Consider the following 24356-nt stretch of genomic DNA (forward strand, 5'->3'; position numbering starts at 1 on the left):
GCTCTGGTGGCAGGGTTCACGCTGGGTGGTTACAATGTATTGATAAATCGGGAATGGCTTTGGTTGCCCATATACTCGCTGACTGGTAAAACCCTCAGAAAGCAAGCAGGGAAGGCCTACTGAAGCCTGAAGGGTTTTCCGTGATCACGCACACACCTCCCTCCTGCGTAGCCGGCCGCGGGCCCACGACGCCCGCCTGGAGGGCTGCCCAGGACTCTGGGTACCTGTGGGCACAGGTCCCGGGGCTGCACCAGCCTGCATGCCAGCACTTTAAACAAGGGCTGCTTGTTGCACTGAATATGGCTTTAGCATTCTCTTGAAAGGCAGAACCAACAAAACCAAACTCCCAAACCCCTGGGCGGTTCTGAAGTCCAGTTCAGGTTCCTCCTTGGACCTTCAGAGACAGCAATTTGTGGGCACAAAGACCAGCCCAAGGCTTCCAAGCCCGGAGTGAGCACCCCTCCCGGCCGCCTGCCCACACCGCCTCCCTTCACTCCGAGCTGCGTTTCTATGCTCCAGACCCAGGACCATTTTATCCCAAGACCACTCCTTTGTTAGATGCTTTGAAATGAAAACTCACACCCCAAATGCAATCACATCTACATTATTTCCCTTTAAAGGAGAACCAGAAACCCCCTCAATGCCTGGGGCACCTTTCAACCATTTCATGGAATGAGGGGACTGAGCCAGCAGGAGGCCATTCACGCATATACAGGAGGGCCAGGTGAAAGCAGTGCCACACAGGGGTCCTGGCAGATACTCATGACAGGAGGACGCTTGCATTGTCCTACAATAGACTGTGCTCATGCGCTCTGTGCCGCTGTAAAGGACAGGCCTCTCCCCTGGGCTGGTCTCTGAAGGTTTTTAATGACTGAGGCAGCGACAGAGAACTCCCTGCCCGTCACTGCCTGGCTCCTGGGATGCAGGATGTGACAGGGGACAGGTGGAGGGAAGGAGCAACTGCACAGCCTGGAAGAAAAGGGGTGAGGGTGGGCCATGGAGGGCCCCCCAAGTCTGTAATGTGAGGGCGTTAACACCGCTGGTCTGCGAGCCTTTGGGTCTGACCCTCACGGTCCCAGAAAGAACCCTGTGCCTGTCTGCAGTGTCCCGGGGGAGAAGCCCTTGTCCACAGGCCGGTGCTCATCTTGAGGTACGAGGGGCACAGCCAGGGTGGAGCTGAGGAGCCGCACTCGCCATGCTCACAAAGGGCCAGCGAGGGGTGTGAGCTTCCGGAGATGCCAGGCTCCCAGGTTCCCGCTAACGCCCTCTTCAGGGGGCGCCTCCACTCCACCTCCCTGCACACTCGCCCCACCTGCTTTTTATCAACACGATTTCCTCAGCTTTCTACCTGTCTGGAAAAGATTCTGTCATGTGCAGCACTGACACTCTTGCATAAATATGGGGAACTGTTAAGAGTTTGATTATGTTGTAAAACCACAACGTGGGCTCGCATCTGCTAAAGCCAGAGCTGCAGGTGACACCTCATGGGGACCAGAGCATCAGTGCTTTTCTGGAGCTGCACTGTGGACGCGAAGTGAGACGTGATACCACATCACTGCAGGGAAGGTATCAGCTTTGAAAACCACGTACCCGTAAGTCTTCCCTCCATAAATTCTTTCAAAGACACTTGCTACCTGGCATTAGGATCTGTCCCACAAACCACTTGGTGCACTGTCTTGGGTCAAGGCTCAGGCTAAAGGTCAATTCAAGATCTTAAAGTGCCCTTCCAAGGAGAGGGCTCCGAAAAAAGAGAGGGGCAACGACACAGTTCTGCAAGAGTGACATCTGGAAGGCGGACTCCGAAAATACAGCTGCACTGAGAAGATGCAAGGAGAACACAAGCGATCCTGTAAAAGGCTCACATTGATTTTAGGATGTGTCCAGGTTTTACGAATCGTAAGACATAGGGAAAATGCCCATCTCAGGAGGAAGGAGACAGACTTTTAGTAAACAGATGCCTTTCCATTCTGAATTCTGACCACTTCAGAGCAGAGGAGCTGATGTGGGACTTGGAAGACGGAGCCTCCAAGGAGTTGCTTTGTTTCAGCTGCACCCCCACCCTGAAGGCTTGCCAGGGGTGAACTGCCCGTCACCTGGGGGCTGTGGGTTTGTGTGAATGGACTTGTAGGAACTGAAACAGCCTCTGAGGAGTAAGGACCCACACATTTTATTACAGCCCCTGCTCGCCGAGCCCTGACAGCTACCCCACACCTCTGCCCTTTGGATTATGGAGGGGAAAAAAATAATTGTTTGATTTCCTGGGCCACAGAATATAAGACGGGGTCACGATTGTCCAGGGAGCTTACACACTGAGGCAAGAAGGCGTGCAAACGGGAGCAGGAACTCGTCACCCTGTGGGGGAGCCAGAAGGATGACCCCCATTGCCCTCCTGGAGTCCACACGGGCTTACGTTTCTGTCTTTTATTAACATGTTCAACTCCAACTCCCACTCTCTCCTGGGGGGGGAGAAGAGCAGCTGTGAATATCTATGGCATCCGCATTTCCTCAAGCCATGATTTTTTCCTATTAAGATTTCAACAGGCCCAGGAGCAGGCCCGGAGAAGGGCCGACAGAGAGCACAGGTGTCTGAGAACGACATAATACTGACTTCTCTTTTTTGGTAACAGTCCACGCAATGCACGGCCCTCTCTCCTGAGATTCGGCGAGGCTGGCGGGGAGCTGGCGGAGGAGCTGTGGGTGGGACACTGTACCGTGTGATATCACGATCATGCAGCTGGTGCCCAACTGGACAGATGTGAGGATGAGCACTCGGCTCTGGGCTGGCCCCGGGGGAGGCAGGCAGCTTCCAGGTAAGTTCCCCGCCTCCCAGGAACACTGTCTGTCCAGTTCCCTCAGAGGCGTCCACTGGGGGCTCGCCACCTTGGCCACGGCCTTAGCCTTCGTCCTCCCTCAGTTCGGTGGGTAAGAATTTATACTGCTGTTGGCGGATCTGGGCCAGTTTTTTCCTTGCTTCTTCCAGTTCTCGCTCCTTCTTCAACATTTCCTCCTGGGCAGCGATAATCTGGAAAGAAAGCAACAAGCTGGATGGATGTAAAACTTCCCAGGAGACTGCCCTGCCCTCCAGGGCCTGCCTCGTGAGCTCCCACAGCGCCTGCTGCACGGGACACAGCAGGGCACCGGGATTAAGTGCTGGCTCTGGAGACCAGCCTTGGGGCCACGGTTTGGGTTCTGAGACTGATGAGCCAGTTGACCCAAGAAAATAAGCTGACTTCTGGCCAGTAACTTCATAGCCAATGTCTGTGTCATCCCTACTATGTGTCGGGTTCTGGTGTAAGCATGCTAGGTGGAGTGTCCCATCATCTTCTTGGGAGCACTGTGAAGTGTGCCCCATTGGCCACCCCATTGTTCCAATGAGGAACCTAAAGCTGAGAGAGAGAGAGAGAGAGAGTCCACTTCCCACAGTGCCCCAGCTAGGGGTGCAGGGCCTGGCCCAGGTATTCCCGAAGCCGAAGCCAGAGCCTTGGGCACTAGATGGCTCTCATACATTTATTTCATGCTTCTACGGCATGATCTGAGAAATATTCGTAAACAGGTATTTAGTGAAAAAGGTAAGTTTGTGTGCAAGAAAGCCAACTAGATTTCTTTCCTGCGGGCCTTTTCAGAGCCTTCACTAGCCAACAACGATCGCTGTGATACTCCGAGAAGTGGGTAGAGAGTACAGCATTCCACACACTTATTGGATCAGAGACCCTTCTTCATAGAACTCCTCATGGAACTAGTGAGTCAGGAAACAGAGTCTGGTAAGGGTGAGTCGTGTGTTTCCAAATAGAGGCAGCGGTTCGGGAAGAGCTAAGGCAGGCATGGGAGTAACTTCAGTAACAGGGTCTCGGTGTCCCTGGTGCCGAGAAAACCAACCTCGTAGAGTAGATTTATGTCACACCCACTCTGAACTGCAAGCCTGATTTCCCGGTTTCCCCCTCCCTCCCAAGCCCGTGAACGCAACCTTGCCCAAGTCAGGCTACTCTCTGCTATCCCGTCGACTCTCATCAACTTTCTGGGAACGGGTCCATTCATTCTCTTTTGAGCCAAGTATCTTGAGTGGGTAGCAGCCCAAAATGCAGCCATCATTTTACTTACAGGATAATATTGCTATCCTCCAATTCCTCTTCTCCTTTTTTATAACAAAATCCCTGACTTTTAGCTAGGCATGCGACACTAAGGAGACTGCATTTCCCAGCCTCCTTTATGGCAAGGTTGGCCAAGTAACACTGCTGACCAATGACATGTGAGAGGAAGCCATGCAGGCAACTTCAGGGCCATGCGGCCCCTCCTTTACCTCTTCTTGCTGGCTGGAAAGCCTTGGACCAAGTGGCCAAGGACAACTTCTTAGGAAAGGTTCAGCAATAGGGAGATAAAGTCTGGGCTTATCAGTGGGTAAGAATGCAGACTGCTTATACCCAGACTGTCACACGGGAGAGATAAACCTCTATCTCGTTTAGGTCACTGTTATTTTGTGTCTCTGGTATAACACAGTGCCCATCGTGGGAGTAAACATTGTCTGGACTTAATCACAAACCTGAGCAATGCCCCCCACAAATTTTGTTTTCACTACAACATCGTCATCATCAGCTTTGCCAAATGCTGCCTTCTGGGCTGCACGGACAAGATTGTCTGAGGCTCTTTTCACAGCATTTCCTGCCGCCTGGAGAGGAAACAAAACACACATTGTATTATTAGGAACAGCCATTTGGATCAGGCAAGAACAGACATGAAGGTGCAGTTCATGAGACTATGAATCTATTTATCATCTAAACATAACACAGAGGTTCTCTCTAGTTAGGATCCATCTGTCAGTGTCTATTGGTCCATCCGTCCGTCCGTCCATCCATCCATCCATCCATCCATCCATCCATCCATCCACTGATTCTACCAACATTGGCACCAACCTAATCTTAGCTCATTCACAGATGAATGAGATCCAGTTTCTGGCCTCCAAGGAACACAGTTTGGAAGGGAAGTACAATTATGTAAATAAATGACGTAGCATTGTGATGTGTGTTAACAGAAGCCCTCAGGGCTGCCTCCTTGGTTTAGAAGCCCTGCCCTGTTCCATTTAGACATACTTGAGGACTTGGCACGGACATCACTTTCTCGGTCCACCTGGGTCTTGCCCACCCCAGTGCTCCGGGAGTGCCCTGTGCTGCCTTCTCTGTAGCCTTTACCACCTTGTGATTGCCTTTCTCCCTCATGGACAGGGAGTAACTTGAGGGCAGGGGCTGTGACTTGAATCTTTGCATCCCCAGCACCTGGCACAGTGGCTGCCCAGGGTTGGTGTTCACTGAATGATTTTTTTTGTCAAATGAAGGGCTATGAATTCACACTCTATCCCTGCATGAAAGGGCTGGAAGCCCCACAGTGATAAGGCCTTTATGATGTACTTGCAGAGGCAGAGCTGGGCTTTACGCCACCTGCTCGAGGATAAGCAACTGCTAGAGACAGGCGAAGGGGAGCTCTTCAGTGTGAGTCTAGACCTTCAGTGAGGGCTCCGGCCCTCACTGGCCTCACCTCATGCTCAGGGTGGCTTGCTCTTAATGCTGGGGGCTTGTCTTCTGCCACCAGAGGTTTGGGATGATCTTCTAATGGTGGTCAAGGCTTTTTTAAAGCTTCTGAAGTCCCGGCCCAGCCCCCTCAGAGTCAAAGATTTGTGTTTGGAGGTTAAACCTCAGAAACTCAAAAATCAGTTCTCATTCAAAATCAATGGGCTCATCTGGTTGGTGAGCTAATGTGACAAATAGGGACTATGAGGGCTTGCATGAGAGGGGAGTGCTTCAATTCATCTCTGACAAGCAGTCATCCTGTGCTTATTTTCAAAATAGCTTTATGAGGTCAGAACTCATTAGTCCACTTTTCTGATGTTGAAACTGAAGTAACTTGTCTAAGACCCTGTAGCTAGTAAGTTATAGAGCTGGGATATGAATAGGTCTGTCTATTCAGAAAATAGGTCTGTCTATTCAGACAACTTCTGGGTCATTGTGAGGAACCCACCCATGGCGTTGCAGCATCCGGTTAAATCAGCAACAGTGATGCTGTGCTAGATCTGTGTAAAGCTCGAGGCCTCACAAAAGCATGTTCACAGGCCAATGCAGGTATCTCCATTCCCATTTTACAGAAGAGGCAAACTAAGGCCTGAAAAGTTTTGAGTGATTTGTGTAAGATCATACCCTTAATGCATGGCAGAGGCAGGACTTGAACCCTGGTTTCTCTTAACTCAGAATGTTGTCCTCAAAAGCGTTTCCAAAACCCACAAATCACAATTTACAAACGTGCAGCTCCCCCCCCCCCCCCCCCCCCGCTGGGTTTATCCCAGGAGTCAGATGAAAGTGAGGGAGGAGGGTCAGAGAGACACTCGGGAGGACCAAACAACAGAAATGCACGTCAGGACTTCCAAAATAAAACGAGAGTTCTGAGCTTTAGTAGAACTGTTCAAATATTTCTGCCATTTATGAAATTGCTATGACTCATGTAAACATATTTTTAGAACATAAACAATCTGCATCATAACACATAATAAAAATCTAGAAAATTGGAAACAAAATGTCCAAAGTGTAGGGAAATTCTGGCATGACTGGTTGATGCAATATCATGCAATCATTAAAAATGAGGCTCATGAAGAATGGATCAGTTAGCTTTGCACAGAGAAATTATGAAGCCTTTGCTTCAAGGAAAAAGATATGTATGATAAAATGTTCAGTGAAAAAAAGCAGAATGCCTCTTGCCGTGATTACAACTAGACAAAACTATTTGGTATACAGATAAACACAGGAAGAGAAAAATGATAATCTCTGACAATGTTGAGGCTATGTGACTTTTTCACTCAAACATTTCTTTCATTGCATTTCCAAATACTCGGTAATGAAAACGATCAGGAAAACCTATGCCTTGGGAAGGACTTGGTTGTCACCTTCACAAGCATGTTCTCTGGGCTCTGGGAAACCTTACAACAGCCTTGGACAAACTCCTCTGTCCTCTCACTCCCTGCTTAGCAAATAGAGAAGGAGGACTCCCACTGAAACAGGCACCGTCTTAGTGGGAAAGATGCTAAAATAAAGATCTGGTGCCTGTGCCTAAGAAGCTGCCCGCCTTGTCAAAGACAGATGTAAAGATAAACGTAGTGGCCCAGGAAATCGGAACCATGAGTGGTCTGGCTGGGGCTCTGGCAGGACAGAGGCGGGGCTGGCTGCCTGAGGCCAGGAGGGAGGAAGGACTTCCCAGGAGAGGTGACCCTGGAGCAGAGTCATGAAGGACAAGTAGGCGTGCCCCAGGCTGGGTGGGTGGGGAGGAGGGTCCCAAGGCGTGAGACCAGAAGGCCCCCGTGGAGAATGTCAGTCTGGTGGGGCAGCGGGTGTAGGATGCATGGTCGCACGGGGTAGAAAATGAGAAGAGTGGCACAGAGTTGGCTGATGGAAGGCCTGGTGGGTCATGCCAAGGAAGTGAGACTGTCCCCTTTGGCGACACTTACCCGCTCCAACAGGAGTACTTTCCCACCAGCATCAGTGACCATTACCTGTAGCCGCCTCATGGCCTCTGAGTCCTGATCGGCCTTCACCTTGCAGGCCACAAGCAGCTGAGCCGTGGAAGCGGCGACTTGCTTGGCAGACGAGATGAGCTTTTCCTCACTGGCGTGTCCCTGAACAGAGGCGTTGGCCGCCTCACAGAGGCTGCTGGTCGCAGCTGCCACCATGCGGGCCTGGGGACAGTCAACATAGAAGTGAGCCAAGGCCCAAACCTCCCGCAGGGGCTCCAAAACCCAAGTGGGGAGGAAGGAGAAGGCGACTCACAGCAGAAATCAGCCCCTGCGACCACTGTCCGTCATCCGCGGCATTGGCGGGGATGGAGCCCACCTAGAGAGTGGAGGTGAGAAGTCTGCAATGAGAGCTGGAAGGCACAGGGTGACCCAAAGCCCCTCAGACCCCACACTGCCTGAAACCAGAGAGAAAAACACCCCAGACACGCGGTACCCCCAGGGACGCCCCCCATCAGCACCAGCATGAGAATGGAGCACCCTTTCCCACGTGGGCCACTGGCCACTGCGAGACTGCACCAGCATGGCCGGCGGGATTCCCCCTGGGCCACAGGGAGCCACTCTGAAATGCTCCAAATGGCCTGTTTGGTTTCCAGGTATTGAGTTTCTGGGAAAATGGCTCAGGAATGATAGATTGGGGCTGTCTTCACAGGCGCTTCTCTGCCGACCTTTCTCCATTTCAAGCATGGGAGCCCCTGAGGCCTCTTCTTTCAAGGGCCAAGGGAAACTTCAACTGCTCCTGATCACAGAACCCGAAGCCGTGCTGTGATTTTTCTGGCAGATGATGCAAAAATGGGTGGTACATTTTCTTTAGTACAATTAAGCGCAGACCCTTAAGGAAATACAGACCGTTTTGTGGGAGTGGGGTGTGGGGAGAGCATTAAGAGGCTGGAAGTAAGATGATCTCTGTTTCTATTTAGAAATTATGGCAACAAGTGAAATATTTTCTACTCAGAGGGAATATCTATGGGAGGAAATACCTTTACACTTGTGGGAGGTGAGTGGAGAGGTAACAGATGACTGTATTTGAATATGAAATTGAGGATCTGTCAGCAATTACAGGAATCACATCATGGCTTGGTGAATGTCAGGGGAACCCCAAAGTCCTGCATATAAGTTTACCCAAGTCCAGCTGAACCTCCTTTTCCAACTTGTTAAACACTTGGCCATCTAAGTCCCGCAGGGGACAGGGGCTCTGCCCCACTTGAGTTCGATTCTCTCCAGTGGTCGGCAAACTCATTAGTCAACAGCGCCAAATATCAACAGTACAACGATTGAAATTTCTTTTGAGAGCCAAATTTTTTAAACCTAAACTATATAGGTAGATACACTGTTATTAACTTAATTAGGGTACTCCTAAGGCTTAGGAAGAGCCACACTCAAGGGGCCAAAGAGCCGCATGTGGCTCGTGAGCCGCAGTTTGCCGACCACGGCTCTAGACTCTAGCAATGTGCCTGGCACACAGTTGGCCCTTTATCAAAAAAATGAAATTTTTAGGTAGGATATTCTCCTCAGTGACCCATTTTTGGTCTTTAATATTGATTAGTCAACAAGTACTTGGTAAGTAAGGTTAGCATTGTGCTACATCCATAGGGGATAAGTGAGAACCATAAAGGAACAGACTGCATGCCACTTAGGGAGACGTGCATACGTTAAAACTGAACAAAATACCACACAATGGTTTAGAAGGAAAAGTATGTAGTTTGAGACGAAGCCATGTCTAAGTTCACAAGAAACGTCCTGGAGGAAGAGGGACAGCCCCTGGTTGGCGTAACTTCCTGTCTGTGCTACACGCTCTGGGGTCAGGACACAGCCATAGCCGTCTCTCTGTACACTGACAGCAAAGACCTTTTAATATCGAACAGAGTGACTGACAGTTACGACGATCCACTTTCCCAGCCCTCACCCTGACAGGATTTCTGTGCTGCCTTTATAGGTGAGAGGCTCTCTGGGGACACAGTTTGGAGGGGTGCTTTCATGTTGTATGGGAGAAACAGGACACAGGGAGTGTTTGAAATCGGAAGACCTTCCCATAGCCAGGATTAGTCTAGTGTACTTAGTAGTGTACTTAGTAGTAATTCTTTGGATTATTGGGGGAAAAACACACGATGCTTTCCTGCTAATGCAGATGGAACCGGTGATGGAGATGCAGCAGATTGAAGACATCTCAGATTGGAAACAAGCCTGGCCTTCTGGCCAATGGGCTCAGGAAAACCCTACTGCAGAGTTGGACAGCATTCAGCTACACAGTGCTCAAAATGAATGGGGCCATTGGAGTTGTAAGATGGTATTATAAAGCCCTGACTGTGGTGCTTATAGAGCCGCCACCAGGAAAACATGACAGCTTACACCTTTAACCAGCCTCATGTACGGAGGGAATATACGTGTCTTGTTCAGGCCCTGATCGCTGCCCAGGGTGGGATGCTTTCCTTAACCAGAAGCAGGTGAGGGCCCAGAGCCAAGCCCAGGAGTCTGTTGACCAGGTCTAAGCAGAGTTTTCAGTCAGTTGGGGCAGACTGGCCATTCAGCGAGGGAAGGAACGGCTCTGGTTTCCTTGATCAAGCCCGAAGCATTCACCTCCTTCCCTCATAGGCCCTCACTATCTGAACGCCCTACCAGTCGGCCAGCAGGGTTTACCCACCTTTCCTTGGGCCACCAGCTCCCTCTGGGCTGCCGAGGCCGACTTGACCAGGGCACTTGTGGCAGCAGCAATGGATTTAGCAGCTTCCAAGATCTGTTCTTCAAAATCCAGGGTCTCATCCGCTTGCTATAACCAAAAGAAAACAGCATCACAGGCAATTCATATCCACAGAGGGTGCTTTCTGCCAAGCACTTACTGCTGGGTCACCTGGTGCTCCGACCGCCTATTGCTTTTTGTCAACAAACCACACCTAGGGTAGGAGGGCCTGAGCTGGGCAGCCACCCCTCCATCTGCGGCCTCCCCGGGCCCCTCTCTAACAGGTGAGCCCTGTCAGCACTGACGTTCCGCACAAATGTTAGATCAGAACATTCTAAGGCTGACAATTTTTCCAGGCCAGACTCTCTAGAGACATAAATTCACTGTGAATAAAAATATCTCGAGTGGTTCTATCGGCATCAATAACCAAAATCAAACTAATAATCAAAATCCAAAGAGTGGGTGGTGGCACATTCTCCCAGGGCTTAAGGCTCAAAAAATGGGTTGAAAAAAAGAAAGAAAGAAAGAAAGAAAGAAAGAAAGAAAGGAAGGAAGGAAGGAAGGAAGGAAGGAAGGAAGGAAGGAAGGAAGGAAGGAAGGAAGGAAGGAAGGAAAGAAGGAAGGAAGGAAGGAAGGAAGGAAGGAAGGAAGGAAGGAAGGAAGGAAGGAAGGAAGGAAGGAAGAAAGAAGATGGCTATCCATCGTGAAACACCTGATCTTTCTGGGGTAAAAACAAAAGCAAACCCGCATTTGCATTTTTGTGGCTGAGCCCGAGGAGAGTTACGTACCAACCAAAGATCACCCCGTGATGGCAAAGAAGCCCATCAGGTGGAGCTGTTCCGTGACCCGCCGGAGGCCCGGCTGCACCTGGGAGGAACACTGGCCACCACGGCGTAGGGCTGTCAGGCCATTAGGACTCTGCTGTAAATTTGCCACCACCATGCCATGCCCTGTGCAGCCAAAACCACCTGGGAAGTTGAAGTCAAGCTTCCGGGAAGTGGGGCAAATGTGAAGACCGGGGTCCTAGGCTTGGTGGGATGGAGCACCACCATTTGGAACAGTCAGACTAGCTGATGTTTAAGGTCAACCTCCAGCACTAATATTCTGCCAATATGGTTAAGTTTCCCCTTAGGCCCCAGAATGATAAAGACGTGGCTGGTCCCTGTTAGGTATTAAGAGATGGTCAGGTGTAACAATCCTTCCGTGTGTGTGTGTGTGTGTGTGTGTGTGTGTGTGTGTGTGGTAAAATACACGTGCCACATCATGTACCCTTTGGACTAATGTTACGTGTATGAGCCAGTGGCATTTACTAGTAGTACATTTGCAATGTGTATAATCTCAATATGGTTTTAAAAGTACCTACTAAGTGCCAAGGATTTTGTTAGGCACTCTCATATACATTAACTTGTTTTTCACCAAAGAACAGAGTTATCTATACCAGTGGTCACCCACCAGTGGTCTATAGACCACTGGTGGTCCGTGAGGTCCGAAAGGTTGGCGACTGCTGCTCTATACCATAGTTATCTGCATCCTTATATTTACGGTGGGAAAACTGAGGCTCAGGGAGGTAGAGAATTGGGCCCAAGGTCATGTGGCAGCTTGAAAAATCTAAACCCATCCTAAACCAAATCTCTCCACCTCCATAATGATGTGTCTTACTCGCCAAAGGCCACCCCAGGGCATTAGTGGGGAATAATTTCAGTTCAGAGGCTCGAAGTCGGCTGGCTAATGGTCCCATATGCGACATCAGACAGGGTGGGCACGTGGGTACAATTCTTTTTGGGTTCCCTATTCTTAATGGTCACTCCTTGAACCATGAGAGATGCCAATCTCATTTTCATTTTTACATATTATCAAGATAACATTTCAGTACACAGGGCGTGAATCTGAAGGACGGCGGCAGCAGGCGACAGGTTCTGAGACAGAAGCTGCACAGTCTTTCTTTTTTCTGACAGTCTTGCCCTAGGAGCATTCAGCACAGAAATGGGTTCAGTTCTAGGGGAACCATTTTGGATTTCTCATTATGGGGTGGGGGCAGGGGAACAGTAGTGGTAGAATATAACATTTGTTTACTGAAATACAAAAATGACTCATTATAAGATACTCTGGCCCTGGCCAGTGTTGCTCAGCAGTTAGGGCATCAGCCCATGCACTAAAGGGTCTTGGGTTCAATTCTCTTGGTCAAGGGCACGTACCTGGGTTATAGTTTTGATCCCAGGCCCTGGTCGGGACATGTGCAGGAGGCAACCATTCGATGTTTCTTTCTCTCTCTCTCTCTCTCTCTCTCTCTCCTCTGTCTCTCTCCCTCTCCCTCCCTCCTTTCTACTCTCTCTGAAAAGCAATGGAAAAAATATTCTTGGGTGACGATTAACAACAACAAAACAAAAAAACAAAAAAAGAGATACTACATGAAAGGTATTGCTATCCACAGGTCTCAGAGAGAGGACACTAGGCTCTGATACATGTACTCAATGACCTTGAAATAAGAGCTTTTTTGAAAATTCATTCTGCAAAAGAAAGTCATGCATATAACAGATTAAGGCACTGAGGAAATCACAGAATTTCTGAGCCTAAATTTTACAGATCAGAAAATAGAGGCCCATAGTAGGTCCCCAAAATTTCCTAGACTCTTGTCTCAGGCAACCTTGGCTACATCATACATTACAAAATTTAGTCCACTTTACAGGGTGGAGTGCCAGTCAGCAGATTTCTGATTTTTCAAATTTTAGGATTCACAAATAAGGAATTTCCTTAAAATGAAGTGCTAATTCTAAGCATGGATAGATCTGATAGAATCACCTCATTACAATGGGTTGGAAAGGCCTCTCCCATGTCTTCTGCTGCCCTGCAGGCCTTTTTTTTTTTTAAACACATGCTTGAAACAGACATTCAACTTTGCAATATTTTTGACACCCGCTGATTTTTCTTAGAATGGCAACTGCTGTAATGGACTTTGATGGATCTTTCTTTTTCTTTCTATAACACCTCTATGCTTTCAAATGGACACAGCAGAAAGCCTCATTTCTACGTGACATTTGCTCTGATTACCCCTTTGGCGGTTGAATGACCCTTTCACAGGGGTCGCCTAAGACCATCCTGCATATCAGATATTTACATTACGATTCATAACAGTAGCAACATTACAGTTATGAAGTAGCAATGAAAATAATTTTATGGTTGGGTCACAACATGAGGAACTGTATTTAAAGGGCCAGAAGGTTGAGAACCACTGGATTAGGATGAACTAGAGAGTTTCCCAAGAAAGGCTTCGTAAAGCTGACTGGGATGGCAATGGGGACGGAGGGCGAACATTTAGCTGCTGCCATTTGGGTGGAGTCCCATGATGAGACTGCCGCCTGCCTGCTGGGCCCACGCCTTTCTGCAATCCAGGTTTATCATGAACACGAACCACCACCCCACCTTCCCTGCCGCAAACAGACATCAACTCCTGCCACTTCCTCAGACCACCCAACCTCCAGCCTCAGAGAGCCGGGCTCTTCCACACGCCCCAGCCAGCGCTCCCCTCAGCCTCAGCTCCCACCAGCACAGAGGAGGGAACCTGGGAGAGGGGCGGGGAGGGCGGCCAGAGATGAGAGAAGGACACACATTGCTAACCACTGCAGAAAAGGAGAGAATTGGAATTGGCTTGGTCTTCAAAGGGCTTTCCTAAATAAAAGGATCACAATTAAAGTGCAGGATTTGTTAACAGAACTGGGGGGTTGGGGAGAATAAGAATGTCAAGGAGGAGCTGCCATAAGGGGACCTGAGGAAAGAATCTGGAGACTGGGAGGGCGGGTTCCTCTCACTGAGCCTCATCCTCTTCTGCTCACCAGAGAGCTCAGCTGGTGGGTCTCTTAGGATCCTCTTTAGCAAGAGATATTTCATTGATCTGACCAATGCTTCCCAAATCTGTCCCTCGGTTTACAAGACTGAGTGAAATCTTCACCCCTGACTCCTTCCTCCCAACAACTGGAGCCAGTAAGATTGTTAAAATCATCTTCTGAAGATGATAACTAATCCTATACATGCAGTTATTCATATTTCTTTAAAGCATCAAGCGAAGACAATGAGTTAAAGAAACATCTTCATTAATGGGCTAAGCGGACAGCTCTTGCAGAATCACCAGAGGACCTGGTTAAGGAGGCAGACTATGTATCAGTAGGTCGGGGAAGGGCCCCGGAACCTGCGTGTCTACTGGCGGTGTCTGGGCAACGCTGTGGGAAATGCTGGCCTGGGTTAAGCGAAAATAGAGACCAGTTAACTGAATCCTACCAGCCTGTGATCTCCTCCAGGGCACGTATCCCAAGCACAAAATGAGACAGAGAAACCTGTGTGATAAATAAACGCTTGGTGGAAGAATGTATTCACTCAAAACGGGTCTCCCGAGTTCTGGAGTCCAGCCAGAGGACGGTTCGCATGGTTGGAGAAGGAGAATGCACCGAGTGAGCATCCACATCAGTAACTGCCCGCTCCTGACTCCTGGGGGTGAAGGCACACACTTCGATGCACAGGCGCCTGCCCTGCTTAAGGCTGTGGGGTGTTAACTGGGCGCTCTGCTGCATCCTTCACCTGCCTTTCATAGTTGGGGACACGCAGTCATGCAAATACAGCGGAAACACAGTGGCACTTTCCGCATTTTACTAAGAGGCTCTCTTCATAAAACAGTGCTGGGCAAAATAACACCTGCAAACTAAGACTCTATTCTGCTTAAGGCAGGTGTCAGCTGCAGCCCGAGTACTGAATCTATTCTCTCATCCTTTGTACCATGTTCTTTCCCCTGCTCCCCTCCACTCGAAAAGGTATTGGCCAGGTCACCACAAGCTTTTTTTTTTTTTTAATCTTTATTATTAAAAGTGTTAAATATGTCCTGTTTTCCCTCCCATTGACTCCTTCTACTCCCTCTATCCCCACCCCAGGCCTTCACCACCCTATTGTCTGTGCCCATGGGTTATGCATATATATGCATACAAGGTCTTTGGTTGATCTCCTTCCCCACCCCATTCCCTCTGAGATTCGACAATCTGATCTTAACAACTGTCTTTCCTAAACTGTCTAGCAGGCTAGCCAAGTACGGCTTCTCCTCACCTTGGTGTTTTGGTAGCTTCGAGAATGGTTTGAGCAGCCTTTTGCTGATATTTTGTCCTGTTTGGCGATCTCATGCAGAGCTCCCCCTTTAAAAGGTTAGAGGCCTGGTAGGTAAGCTCCTTCTTGGGAAAGACCACGCGTTGGGCTAGCTCCCTTGCTGCCTGCTCCCCGCACTTGGAGAACTCTGAGAGTTTTACTCTGATTGGTCTAAAGTTTAGGGAGCTGGAGGCTCCACTGGGGTAGGAGAGGGGAAAGAAGGGCGGAAAGAGGACAGAAAATGGGAGGCCTTTCTTCATTTTTATAGTGTTTTGTGTTTTTTTGCCTTTCAAGGATTCTGAGAACACAGTCTTTGCAGCAATTCATGCACTTCCTCAATCCCCTTCCCTCCTACCTATCTGATAAGGGTTGTTATAAGTAAATTATTAATATACACGGAGCATAACCTACTCATAGTAAATGATCATTAACCTCTAGCAATTAATTTCATTATTATTTCTACTATTACATATGTTTTTGTGGTCTTAGAATTGTTTTATTCTGGAAGGAGACAAAGGCGGGGGATGGGGGACATCTGTAATACTGTCAACAATAAATAAAAATAAAATAAAAATTAATTTTTTTCAGACTTTGACCTAAGCTAGTCTGTTTTCCCTTTCAGAATGCTGTTATCCACTCATAATAACAGTTCTACTGGCTTTTTCTGATGAAAATGAAAAATAACTATAAATAAAAAAACACACAAATCAAAGATAAATGAAGTGTCGAGTGACACACGATACACGATACTGACGGTACTGCTTTAGGTTTTAGTTTCTGATCTGCACTTTCTGACCGTGACTTTGGGGACGTCGCCACCCTCCTCTGGTACTGATCAGTTTTCTGTGTGTAACTTGACAAGCAAGCTACAACTTGGTAACTTTAGCTTACACTTGCTGTGGTTCCAAAGTAAATCCCCCTTAGGAGGCACTGATTAAAATAAGCAGGGAAAACTCTTTCTCTTCCTTCCTCTCCACTGGCCTCCTCCACGGAGGAGCCCTGCCTCCTTCCTGCAGTATCTTTCCTCGCCCGCCCCCCCCGCAACTGCCCGCCCCCCCCAACTGCCCCCCTCCCCCGTCCTTCCTGGCGGGGTCCCTGGCACGTGCAGGGCAGAGGAAGAACGTTTCCTTTCTTTCCCTTCTCTTTGCGAATCACATCTGTGCACCCCCGCCCTCAATGAACTTGAGGTGAAGGAGCTGAAGTTACCCATAGGATATGGCCAAAGGGTCCCTGCCCCGATTCCTGCCTCCCTCCCTTTTCTCACAACTGGCCACAATACCAGATTATACCTTGTGGCACCGTCTTCCCAGTCAGGAATCATGCTCTGTTCTGTGTTACTGAAAGCCTTGCAGAATGCTTGCTATTAAAAACAAGGTCATATCATGTCAGAAACTAAAAAAAATTATTTGGATATATATATTTATAAGTATGAACATTCTGAACATGATTCAAATGTCCTTGAGGGAAAAAAGGAAGCCAATGCTAAGTAACCAACGCCAAGTAGTCCCGCAACGGGAGTGAGGCATTTCCCGCCAGTTGGAAGCTGAGTGGAAGAGGCAGCCACGTTTCTCCTTTGTTTGTAGTGAGTCTGGCTGCTAACATATTGCTTCTGGTGTGGAATCGAGAGGTGCCTTGGGGGTGACCTTAGCCTGTATCAAAAGACTCAACTGCATCAGAGCCAGATTAGCTTCCCTTTGGGAGGACCTGTGGGTGGGTTGTCTTTAGGACCACCACTCTGATCTGTAATAAAAGCATAACATGCTAATTAGACCGGATGTCCTTCCAGACGACCTTCCAAATGGAGCCGGGGCTGCCCAGGTCCTGGTTGCCTGCTGGTGGCCGGAAGGAAGCCCAGGTCCCGGGTGCCAGAGGGAAGCTGGGGCTGGCAGCCGGGGGAAGGAAGGCCTACTCTTGCACAAATTTCGTGCATCAGGCCTCTAGTAGGTCTAATAAAGGGAAAACCTCTTAGAATAGCTGGAACTGAGAAGAGCTCATATCTGGATGCAGCGCCTTGATCCCCCAGCACCCAAGGCTGGCCTGGTCTCAGTGAAAGCTCCAGGGAACCTGTCAGCAGACAGAGTGGGCAATGGAGAGAGAGCACTGACAAATGGTGATGCCTGTGACCTTGGAGGGGTCACCTATGCATCCGGATGTAGAATAAAGGCACATTCATGCCATATCCATTGGAAAAGTTTGCACCACTAGCATCTTGGGAGTAGTTTTCCCATAGTATCCATTGGTTTAGTTTTTTGTTTTTTTTTTAAGTGAAAAGTAATGCCACTGAAATGACTCTAAAATTGCTATTTCTGTTTGATGGATAAACTCTTAAGGATTTTGCCATGTACTCTCAGAAAAAGGGCACTTGAATGTCTAAGTAGGAAGCATGGATAAAGAAAAGGTAACAGAATTCTTTCCAAGATTAATCAGATACCTTTGTTACATCGTGAGCCCCTTGATCTGAATCCTCTGTGTATCCGAGGAGGGTCTGACAAGGACTCATGGTTCTACTGGCGGGGAGTCACCTGAGAACCTGTGCTGGCCGAGTTCCCCACCCACCATTGCTTTTCACACCCCATCCATCTCCTGGCCTGACCCAATCAGTGGCAGAGAAGCGCAGAGCCCATCGTTCAGCCACATAGAAATGACCGTATCTGCTCCTGTTTTCCTCTCTCATCATCTGGTTGCCTTTCCTACTCACTCAATTAATCAGTATAGCTGCTGGTCAATAGCAAAATTACCAAAAGAAACAAGAAAATTATATCAATGGTAACAAATAGGCTTTATCTTCAGGTCCTATTAAAATGGTCTTTTTCTTTATTCATTATAACTTGCTATCTCTTTTCCCTGACTCTTTGCCATTTTGGTCAAACAGCTTAAACTGCACTCAAAACCCTAAACGATGCCCCCTGGCTGGGTGAAGTTGGCATTGACTTGGGCAGCACCTTGAAAACCGCCTGAAAGAGCTCCTGCTGACACCCACTCATGGGTCCCTTCTCAGTGGGGAAGGACTCCAGGAGTGGGCTCTACATTTTAACTCGCAAAGCCCGGACCCCAACACTGCATGTCCTTCCCTGTGTCATCACTTCTCTGCTGCTGTCGCTACACCTTCACCGCAAGCCACCTGGAGATGGCTCCTAGACATGAGCCAAGACGCCTTCCTGCCCCACTGCTCACCCCCTGGCTCTCCACCTGGGAGGGTGTTGCACACAGACATACACCCGAGTGCTCCTTAAAGGAACACGTCTTTTCTCCTCCCCAAAGCTAAGCTATTAGCACGATAGTTCTCTTTCCAGGAAGCGGTGCTCAGAGCCTTTTGTTGAGAGAGCAGCACGCACTCACACATACTTCACGGGCTCCTCTGCGAGGAGGAGGTCAAAGTCAACCACAGAAGGGGGTTATGTGCCAGAAAAAATATTTCATAATCCTGAACTTCCTGTTGCACCCAATTAGGCGATGGAATTACTTTCTGATTGCCAGCTTAGTCTAAATATTATCAATTTCTACTGACAAGTCAACCTATAACAGGAAATTCAACAGACAGAGTGTAGTCCACACCACTTTATCCTTATCAGATGCGTTTAGCCCTCACCAGGGTTTGCACAAAGCCCAGTGACTCACCATGCAGACAGCTGGCATGGCTGGTTTGCTTTATCTATTTTGTTACTGCGGGTGGAAAGGAAGGCGCTCCAGAGAGTTCATTTGTGCTTGAATTTTTGCTGAAACCTTGATAATGAAAATTACTAATTCCTAAAGTGAAGACTGGGTTAAAAATGAACTAAAATGAGATATAAGCCTAGATGTGCTTGGAGGTTACAATCCTGACCTTTATTTCACGTCACAAACGGGGTGGAACCTTCCATTTTTCCAATGAGCTGGTCCCTTGAGGACTCATCACTGCACAAAACTAAGCTGCCCATGACACCTCAAGCTCTTAGGAAACATCAATAGTTATGGTTTGTTTCTATAATAAAATATAATCTAGCAACGCTGACACAGGTTTCCAATGCTACAAGAAGTGAAATATAACACAACGGAATGTAATGAGCGGTCCGTCTTCTAAGTCTACATGTGATTTTCACACTTTCTTCCCTGTTGCCTCATACACTGTTTTAGGAACCCCCGGAGACAGAGCAAGACACTGTAGGAATATGTTTGATATATAGTTGGATTAAATAACAACCTAATATATCAAACATATCACACAGAGGCCTGCAGAGAAGGCATCCAGGTCTGACTGAGCTGAGACTAGTAGGCAGAGTGCTGTGGCTACGGCTGCAGGGCGGTCCCCCCCCCCCCCTCCCTGCAGCTCCTTCACCTTCCTCGGAGCACAGTCTGTCTGCAAGGGTGGAATCGGCGCCATTACCGTATCGAAGGCACATGCACCAGAGCTCCCGACATCCTCATATCGCCTTATACCGTCTTCCCAAGCAAACGGTGGATTCAATCGTGCAAATGTGTTCCTGATTCATGTCTGGGAAATTCCAGGCAAAAAGAGATGCTTACATTTTAAGGGCCTGGAATGGGAATAAACCAGGAATCATCTTCATAAAGCACAGAGGATTCTCGTTTTAACACAGGCAACCTGAGAATATGGTGGGCAAAACCATTTAAGCAAAAACATTGCCCATCCCCAAAACTATTCCTCATGGCAGTGTAAACGCTGCCCAGTTAGGGAAGGAAAGCGTGCTTACTCCCTGCCCAGGGCCTGGGTGCTGGGTGTGGAGGTAAAGGGTCAGGGATGTCCTAGCAACTGCTTACTCACAGTATCCTAAGTTTTGTTCTTGAGACTATGAGAGGGGATGGAGAAAAGCAATCAATCTCAAAAGACAGGTTGATTTGGCTGTCAAAGTGGGAATTTTTTTTTTTAACTGGAAAATAAATTCCTTTATAAATGCAAAAAAGATATTTTATTTCATGTGGATATTACCACAAAGCAGACGGCACTCCTACACAGACACTAAAGCTGTGTGTGTTTTTAAATGATCTAACTGGCTTTATTGAATGATTCTAGTAAGTAGGAAGGTATTCTCACAAAAGCCAGGGTTTTTTCCAAACAGTTTTACAGAGAACATGAGCCATGTGGTGGGAGCTCTGGTCATGGGCAGAGGACACTCAGGTCATTCTAAAGCACTCCAGACATCCCCACCTCCCTTCCTAATAGGACGCTGGGAGCGACCTAAAGTAGGCAGCCCCGTAATGAAATGCAGGGACTCAAATCAACAGTTGGGTTACCTCCGACCTTAACCAAAGGATATCTTGGTTTTACACACACACACACACACACACACACACGGTAAACACAAAGGCTGAATGATCCCAAGTAGTGTGGGAAGTGCCTGCTTACCCACTTCAGTAGCCGTCACTAATTTAAGTGCTCTTATTTTTAAAACATAGATGCTCCCATCACCCCAATTCCGCCGCTCTTGTACATTCCCCACCTGTCTCTTTCATATGCAAGTGATATTTACAGAGTTGTAACCATACTGAGCATATATTCTGTATTCTGTTTCTTTTCTTTTTTTACTTTACATAATGCCATTAGCATCTTCCTTATGCTGCAGTTTTATCAGCCATTATTTTTAATAGCCGCATACGTTTCCTTCAAGGAGACGTTCAGGGCACATCTAACCGCCCAATGCTACAAACCAGGACACAAAGAACAACCCTCTCTCACACACAGAACGTTCCTCCCCTCTGGATTTCCTCCTCAGGACAGATTCCCAGAGGTGGGATTAATGGCTCAGAGAGTATGGGCAAACCAAAACCTCCCCGTGGGCCTGCACCAGCCCCTCTGACACTGGGTCGGCCCAGAGGGCTGGTATGGACTAGAACTGCCCCCCAGAGCCCACACACCCTCTTCCAGCGCAGCCACGGCCCTCTGATGCTGGTCAGGTAACCTGCCTGAGTCTGTGTTCGGGGAGCAGGGATGGTGACAGTGCTGCCTTGTGGACTTGTTGCCAGGACCAGGTGAGTTAATCCATGTTCAGTACCTAGAAGATTGCCTGGCACATGCTTGGCACCCAATCGATGTGAGCATTTTGTTTGCTTTCCTTTTTCTTGTTCTTTTTGCTAAGGCCATCAGCTCAGGGTTCTATGGAATAATTTTGACTTCAAGCATTTTCCTAGGAAGTAGTAGATACAAGTCCCAGAAGCCCATTTTCAGGGATGGTGATAAGTTACTGTCTTATTGTATGTTGGGCACTGTGTTCCTAAATGATCTAATTTGTTATAAAAATCCTATATTGTAGGAACTCTTAATAACTTTGTTTTTCAGATCAAGGGTCGTCAGGTAAATAAAGGGCCGGCAGAGGGCAACCCACGTTCAGGGACAGGCGAGAACTCAGCAGGACCCGGCCAAGGACAGAGGGAGTGGGATGGAACAGGAGCTCTTGGAATATGGTGACCTTAGTGTTAAATCAGCACCAGGCTCATCCTCAGGGAGAATGAGTGTCAGCTGACAGGACTTGAGCACTAGCAGACTGAAGCATGATTAGCTTGATTGACAAAGCTGAAACAAAGATATAGCCAGAAAACGGAGTGGCTCGTATAGGAGCCCACGCTTAGCTCTCAAGTTTGTTACAAAAAAACTCAAACTCAGACAACCCAAGACCCTCAGGTCAGAGGCCAGTGAAGAGAACCCTTATTACACGCACCCCCCCCCCCCCCCCCGCACACCACTACCACCAGACGCCAAAACCCTTACATTACATCTTAACGAGAAATTTTCTTAAATGCCTTTATCAAGTCTAGGGTCGCTATTAGGAGATCAGGTCTAAGAATTCCATGGTTTTAAGGACATTCCCCAGCTTAGGGGATTCACTCTATGTTCATGTGTATTTTACACACAGCACTGATCCAGGCACCGCTTTTGAGCAATTTGGTGTAGTCTAAGTGCCCAGATTCCATCTTTTGCTCTTACGAAAAATGCAGAATTTTAGGCATAACTAAACTGAGGGATCCAACGTTTTTTTGAGGGGATTTTAGATTTTATTTCCTAATGTATTTGGGTCCTTGGAAGGGAAGTGAGGTTGCAGGTACCAGAAAGGACTTGGTTGAATAGACCAAAAACAAAAAAAAGAGGCCTCCTCTGGTTCTATTATCGTCTCAGTGAAGATAGCCATGGGGGCTGGGGGCTGGTGGGAGGTTACAGCTTCTTCACAGGGCTGGGCTCTGCCCCTGGACAGCACTAGCTCACCATCCTTTTTACTTAATAATTGTCCTCCCTACCGCCCAAACTTAAAGCCTGCCTTTCCTTTAATTGCTGTTTCTCTTAACATAAACTATTGATCTTAAGTTCTAAACATTTATCTAGACGACAAGTATGGCTAGAGAAAACACACCATCCAATCACAGTCTCCAGTATATACTGAAAAAGGCGATTATTGGGTGCACTCTTGAGATTCACGTGGCCCGCTTTTAATTTTAAGAAAAGGAGAGTGAAAGGCATGGCAACCGGAAATTCAGAGGGTGACAACCTCACATTCAGTCATAGGACCTTCTTTAGGAAGCATCCAACACCTGCTTTACGTATAACGGAACTAAATCAAGACTGTAAATGCCCGATTCCGCCTCTGGATACCTCAAGGTATTTTTCTGGCTGGTTAACCTGAAAGTCTCACCCATGGGTTTTTCCTGTGCCCTGTTGAAAGATGCTGGGCAGGCAGAGCAGGTTTGCAGCTCGCTAGGCTAACCACTCAGAATAACGTGCAGCACTCCCAGCTTCATGACCTACTGGCATCAGACAAGCAGCCACACATGGACACTCACTTTTGGCTTTGCTCTTGGCTTCAGTTGCTCTAACTTCTTGGCAGCAGCCTCAATGGATGCTGCAGCCCCCAGTAATTCTGTTTCTGCAATGACGGTTGGGTCTTCTGGATCCACCCACTCTGTTCCTAAAATCAGTCCAAAGAGGGTCAGTCATGGCAGCCGCAGACCTCAGGGCTTTGGCTAAATTACAAACAATAGCTGGATTTTCATGCAGAGAAGTTCCCTGAGCCTACCAGCTGCACTGTCCTAAGGAAGCACCCCCGAGTTCTCAGAGATCAGCTGGGTGCAGAGGGATGTTTGCCTGATCCTGCTTTTCTCACTCAGTTGTGGGCACAGCCCTACCACAGGAGCAGTCTCATTAGTAACAGTTTCAAAATCAAGATCTCACGGACATGGCCAGCACGAACATGACTCTTACTTCTAACTCAGGGCCATGACTGTAAGCAGGCATCCTCAGGAGACTCCAGACTGGGCTGAGCACAAAGAGATTTACTCCGCTCTTCTCCTGGGCACTCACCTCAAATCAAACAAAGGGAAACTGGAGAGAAAACCTCTCCCTGGTGAGTTGATTGCTTCTATGGAACCGTGAAGGGGTCTGCCAACAAAATACCCAAATTGTACTGTTTTCTAAACATGAGGGGTATTATTTAAATAAGAATAAATATTCTGATAAATGAAAATAAGTGGCCAGACCCCCCTCCCCCTTTTTTTTGTTGGAGTCTTTAGGGTGTGGCCAGACCCTTAAAAGAGAAGTGGGCAGTTCTAGATGGATATGCCATTGAAGTAGAAGTCCTTAATATAAAGACTGGAGAAAAGATTTGCTGCAGGAGATATTACTTTTTAGATCTAACTCTGTTCCCGTCTGATTTTTTAAGGAAAAGCACTTCCCTGTATTCCTTCTGACTGCATACGCCGAGAAACGGCCTGTGTGGCTGTGTGTTTTCTCTGCTCAGTTCGCTATACTAGCTCTGCCATGGAGTGGTGCCCCAGAAAGGACACGAGAGGATGCCACCTACCTTTCATGGCTTCTGCTGCCTGAATGAGCTCAGTCACGGCACCAGCGACTCGCTTGGAGAGAGCTGCCAGCTGATGCTTGAGTTCCGGGGTTGGTTTCTGAAGAACCTGTGGGGAAGAAGAAGCCACATGCATGAGGAGGATGGCAACCTCTGTGGCAGGAAGCACCCTCACTGGTGGACACAGCTGGACATCCCGCTTTTAGGTTGTAACTCTGCCACCAAGTGACTTCAG

General features: G+C 48.2%; 1 protein-coding gene across 14 annotated transcripts in view; it reads right to left on the reverse strand.

Annotated features, from left to right (window-relative positions):
* Positions 1-2144: 2144 nt before the first annotated feature.
* TLN2 (talin 2) overlaps positions 2145-24356 on the reverse strand; it is a 421164-nt gene continuing 398952 nt past the window's right edge. For all 14 annotated transcript variants that reach the window (XM_059699497.1, XM_059699520.1, XM_059699515.1 and 11 more), the window contains 7 exons: positions 24125-24230; positions 23109-23233; positions 10185-10310; positions 7800-7862; positions 7526-7708; positions 4538-4663; positions 2145-3022 (listed from right to left, as the gene is read on the reverse strand). In XM_059699497.1, coding sequence (XP_059555480.1) covers positions 2894-3022; positions 4538-4663; positions 7526-7708; positions 7800-7862; positions 10185-10310; positions 23109-23233; positions 24125-24230 — 858 coding nt within the window. In that variant the 3' untranslated portion in view covers positions 2145-2893. The remainder of the gene's footprint in view (positions 3023-4537; positions 4664-7525; positions 7709-7799; positions 7863-10184; positions 10311-23108; positions 23234-24124; positions 24231-24356) is intronic.

This window comes from Myotis daubentonii, chromosome 1 (assembly GCF_963259705.1).
Source record: "Myotis daubentonii chromosome 1, mMyoDau2.1, whole genome shotgun sequence".
Taxonomy (NCBI): Eukaryota; Metazoa; Chordata; class Mammalia; order Chiroptera; family Vespertilionidae; genus Myotis; species Myotis daubentonii.